This window comes from Carlito syrichta, unplaced genomic scaffold (genome assembly GCF_000164805.1).
Source record: "Carlito syrichta isolate Samal-C Ts95f unplaced genomic scaffold, Tarsius_syrichta-2.0.1 Scaffold301619, whole genome shotgun sequence".
Classification (NCBI taxonomy): domain Eukaryota; kingdom Metazoa; phylum Chordata; class Mammalia; order Primates; family Tarsiidae; genus Carlito; species Carlito syrichta.
In genome coordinates, this window is record NW_007245715.1 from 530,054 (window position 1) to 535,257 (window position 5,204).

At 47.8% G+C, this 5,204-nt stretch overlaps 1 protein-coding gene across 1 annotated transcript in view; it reads right to left on the minus strand.

Moving 5' to 3' along the window:
- Positions 1–298: 298 nt before the first annotated feature.
- The window catches only part of RBM20 (RNA binding motif protein 20), a 193,594-nt gene continuing 188,688 nt past the window's right edge, over positions 299–5,204 (minus strand). Inside the window, exon 15 of the mRNA XM_008054947.2 lies at positions 299–409. Within this exon, the coding sequence (XP_008053138.2) occupies positions 299–409 (111 nt within the window). The remainder of the gene's footprint in view (positions 410–5,204) is intronic.

Genomic DNA, 5,204 nt, shown 5'->3' on the forward strand with positions numbered 1-5,204 from the left:
GGGAGGGAGGAAAGGAGGAAGGGAGGGAGGGAGGGAGGGAGGATCAAATTTAAAGATTTTTTTTTTGAGAGAAAAACAAGAGTCAACAGGGAGAGAGCTGGTGACCCTCAGAGGGCTGGACACACCAGGGTGACTTGGCGGGCATTTCAGGGGCATTTTAATGAGTCTCTGGGAACAAACCCAAGCAACATGCCCTGCCTGGTTTTCCTTTCTCTTGGGCTTTAGTCCTGTCCCGGAGGTCAGGAAGGCCCCACCTCAGCATGCCCTCCTTTCCCACCTCCCAGCAGCAGAAGAAGCGTCACAGCTTTTTCCTTTCGAAGCATGGCACAATTCCGCTATCCTCGGGCCTGGGGCTGCCAGCCCCCTCAGTCTCCTTGAGGCCTTCTTCCGCCAGCTGGGACAAGTATTTCTGTGGTGAGAAAAGAAGGAACATGTCAGTGGTGGCCTGGCAGGAAAGGAAAGGAGGGGATATGTGTCATCTCCACCTCTCCTAGTATCTGTGCCCAGTAGGGAGGACACCCCTCCCACCCCCAGCTCCCTCTGGGTCTGTGGAACCCATGCTAAGCCCCTCATTATGTTAGTTTGCAAGTAATACACAACTCTCGTAGAAAAAGTAGAAAGTGCAGCTATAATACCAAACACATCCAAGGTCCTTATCTGGTGCCATGATTTATATAAACTCATTTGATCCTCACAACTCTGTCTTCCAGAAAGCCCAGTCTCTAGGCAGCATGTCCAAATGTAAAAGGCAGAGGGAGGGAAGCTGGAAGGTGGGGAGAAGATGAGCATTGGCCTATGGCAATTGTGCAAGACAGCAACCACAGCCTGACATCTGAATCTCTCAATAACCTTTTTCCTATCAGGGCAGACTAGCAGGCGGAGAGTCTTGGAGGTCTTTTGATGGATTTTAAAATGTGCCTGTCTGAGCCGGGCTCGTTTGCTCAGCCTGTAATCCCGCGCCTTTGGGAGGCTGAGGTGAGTGGATTGCCTGAGCCCGCTGGTTCGAGACCTGCCTGGGCAGCGAGACCTCATCTCTACAATAAATCAAAAATCAGCGGGCATGGTAGCGCACGCCTGTAGTTCCAGCTACTTGGAAGGCGGAGATGGAAGGATCGCCGGAGCCCAGCAGGTCGAGGCTGCGGTGGCCAGGAGCGGCCACTGCACTCCAGTCTGGGCGACAGAGTGAGACTCCAACTCAAAAAACAAAAAAAAAAGAAAGAAACGTGGTTAATAATTGAGAGCATGAGGACAGATCAGATTGCTTACAGGGAAGAAATGTATAGCACAGCCCCCCAAGACTACCATCATCTAAGGGATGTGCAGGGGAGTCTGAGAGGCAGCAGCCAGAAAATTAGGAGGAAACCTGGGAAAGTATGACATTGAAAACAGAGAAAGAGTATTTCAAGAGGAAAGAGTTCTGGTTACCAGAGTTAAATGTTCTTGATAGTCATATTAGTCAAAGATGTCAATAATTCTGAGGGTAAATAAGTAAATAAATAAATTAAATAAATAAGTAAAAAAAAATAAAATGTGCCTGTCTGTTCTACAGTTGGGGGCTGCCTCCACCCACCTGGTCCTGAGCATTCACTACTATGATTGGCCTCAGTCAAACAGTGAGCCAGGTTGGGCTGCTCTTCTGCTGCCTGGAATCAATGTAGTGAGACAGAGCCAGGAAAGGTCTGGGGCCCCAGCTGGTGTCCTCTGATGAGTTGGAGCAGCAAGGACAGTGCAAAGACCACTGGGTTAGGAGTCAGAAGGGTTAGGTCCAGCAAATCGGTTAAGTGTGTGGGATCTGCTGTTAGATGACCTGGGTTCAAATCCTAGCTCTCAAAAGGCAAGCTATCAGATACCTCTGACATCTGGAAAGTGAAGGTAATAACAGTAACTAGTGCATAAGGTTGCCGTAAAGTTGAAGAGAGGTAACACAAGCGTTCAACACAGTGCCTTGCACAGAGTAAACACTCTCTAATGTTGGTCTTTCTCATGAGCGGTACCAGCTATATGCCCTGGGGAAAGTCACTCCTCTTCTCCCTGCCTCAGACTCCTAATCCGTTAAATGGGAGAAGCAGAGTCTTCCTCACTCCTCTTCCTGGGGTGACTTTGAGGGTCAGCTGAGAGGGTGTGTTGAGAAGACCGGGTCTGCCTGCCGTCTCCATTGAAGAGACTGAGGTTGGCTTTCAGAAGAGGAGAGGGGCAAACCAGGCAAAGCCGCTAATGGAGGCCCCGAGTTTTCTTCCACCTCAGCTCAGGGAGGGAAATTGTGTGCTGAGGAAGGCAAGTAGACGAGTATACTGCAAATGGGCCTGTTCTGCTCTAGGACCTAAAGCTAAGCAGTCATCTAATTTTCCTATCTAGTGCTGACTCCACCTGTTGTTCTGGATACCTCTGGGTAGGTTTCCACAGGTCTATGACCAGACCAGCACAGCAGGGATTGCTCAGAGAGAATGAAGTCTCCTTCCACCTGCTCCCTGCCTTGAAGAGCAATCTCTGACCCCCACCTCAAGGCCTCCTAGTGGGTGTTAAGTTTAAAAGTTCCTGACTTAGGTGTCAGCCAGCACCTGCTGCTTTGAGCAGGGTGGTTGAGGCTGTGTGGACAGAGACATTCTGTCAAGGCTACTGACAGAAATCCTATCTAGGAAGCCTGTGGTGGAGGCTCCCAGCTCCCTGACAGGCGCGCCAGGCAAACCTGAATGTGGCTGGCCAGCATGAAGGGCCTAGCCAATGTCTGCCTCTGATACACTGGGGGACCACAGGAATGGCTCTAGCCTGCTGTGGGGAGGGGAATCTGCCTAGGGGCTTGGCCCCGAACACAGTCCACTGCTCTGGAAAAAAAAACAAAAAAACTTGATTGAGAATTAGAGGCCCTGCCAAATCTGAACTCTTCCTAACTCCCTGGGTGACCTTGAACTATGTGGTTTCCTTGGGGGCTGCACAATCCCACTGAGAATGCTGTAAATGATAAAAGGTTCTCATACCAAGGTATCAGAATCTGCTGGAAGGATTGTTTATAATGCAGATTCTCAGGCCCAGTCCTAGAGAGAATGAGTAAGTGTAGGGTGGGATCCAGGAAGCTGCATTTCAAAAAAATTCCAGCTGGTGTAAGGAACAAAATTTGAAAAAAATTAGGACCAGTTGCTCTCTAAGATCCCTTTTGGCCCTACCATTCTATAGTTTCATCTTGTTGGGTAAGGGGATGATTATGTCTTTGGTTGGATGACTGCCCTCAGCTGGATTCGTAGAACCCAGACTGAACACCCTGCTCTGGTCAAGTCAGGCCGTCATTGCCCTGCCCCCAGGAGAGCCCGGGCCCTGGGCCCCAGGCCCTGAGGCTGCCTCAGTCACAGAGCAGCTGCTCTCAGGAGGGAAATCAAGAGGCTCAAATGACCTGAGTTTGGGCACAGCCAATACCCTTGTAGACGGTGACCCAGGCCATGATTTTATGGGTCTCAGTTTCTAAGACTAGTAGTGGAGTAAAAAGAGGAAAGTGATTTAAGAATCAGGTGATCTGGTCCTAGGCCCAGTAACTCATTATCTGCATGGCCCTGGCAAATCAACAGCTTCTCTGGACTTCAGTTTTCTCAATTATGAAACAGGAGAGTCCACTCATATCTGAGTTTCTTAACTAGGTACACATTCAAGTCATTTGGAGTACTGTCTCAAATTACATATTCCTGCAACACCTGCCCCCCTAAATTCTTCTGAATATCTGACATAGTATGTGTATTTTAGAAACACTGTCCAGGTGATCCTGGCTCACGTCCCTACTTAAGAACTACTATATTAGTCGCTTTAATAATTTAATGGTAACAGCAATGCCTGTCCTGGGCACAGCCACCATGGCTACTTCTTTTTTTTTTTTTTTTTTTTTTGCGTTGGAGTCTCACTCTGTCACCCAGACTGGAGTGCAGTGGTTGCTCCTGGCCACCGAAGCCTCGCCTGCTGGGTTCCGGCGATCCTTCCGCCTCAGCCTTCCGAGTAGCCGGAATTACTGGTATGCACTACCACGCCCGGCTGATTTTTTGATTTATTATAGAGATGAGGTCTCACTGCCCAGGCGGGTCTCGAACCCGCAGGCTCAGGCGATCCACTCACTTCAGCCTCCCAAAGGCACGGGATTACAGACTGAGCCACCGAGCCCGGCTTGGGTACTTCTTAAATTGAGGCCTCATGAGTCACACAGCTAGTCTAATTCCTTGTAGTAAAAACAGGAGGTGTCTTGAGATACTTACCCCTGGGCACCTGATATACCATGGCTTCTGTCAAGTTGCTACAACCCAACCTATACCAGAAGTTAATTATGAAAGCCACTAATACTATATATTAGTTAGGTATACATTATAGAACATATTACCATATGTCATTAGTTTTAAAACACATTTTTTCACACATTAACATCTCTGAAATCAAAATGTTGTTGGAGTCTCACCATTTAATATGCAACATTTTTGTTCTTGTTTGTATCAAAAAATAGTGATGTGTCTCATAAATAATGACACCTTAGGTTGGATGACATATGATATAGAGTATTTTGCATATGTTACCTCAGTATACAATATCATTTACTTCATTTATTGTTTATCTCCTGCACTAGAATGGAAACTCCATGAAGACAGAGGTTTTGTCTGCTTTATTGTTGTTGTATCCCTGGTGCCTAGAACAGTGTCTGGTATATAGCATGCCTGTGATCCATATTTGCTGTATGGATGAACATTTAAATAGGACATCGCAGTGATTTTTATTCTAGCAAACAGGGATACCTACACAGGAGAACAGAAACAGATAAATATCTGCATTTGGACTACCCAGGCCTTGTGGTGGAGGGTCAGTCCCTACCATGAGTCAGGTAAATACTGGTCTAACTTGAATTACTCACAGTATAGAGGGAGAGGTTGATATTGACAAAACCAATCCAAACAGAATGTTTTTTGTTGTTTTTTGTTTTGTTTTGTTTGAGTTGGTGTCTCACTCTGGAGTGCAGTGGCTGCATCCCAGCCACCGCAGCCTGGACCTGCTGGGCTCCGGCGATCCTTCCGCCTCAGCCTTCTGAGTAGCTGGAATTATAGGCTCATGCTAACTGCGCCCAGTTGATTTTTTTTTTTTTTTTAATTGTAGAGATGAGGTCCTAGCCGGGCTCGGTGGCTCAGCCTGTAATCCTGTGCCTTTGGGAGGCTGAGGTGAGTGGATTGCCTGAGCCCGCGGGTTCG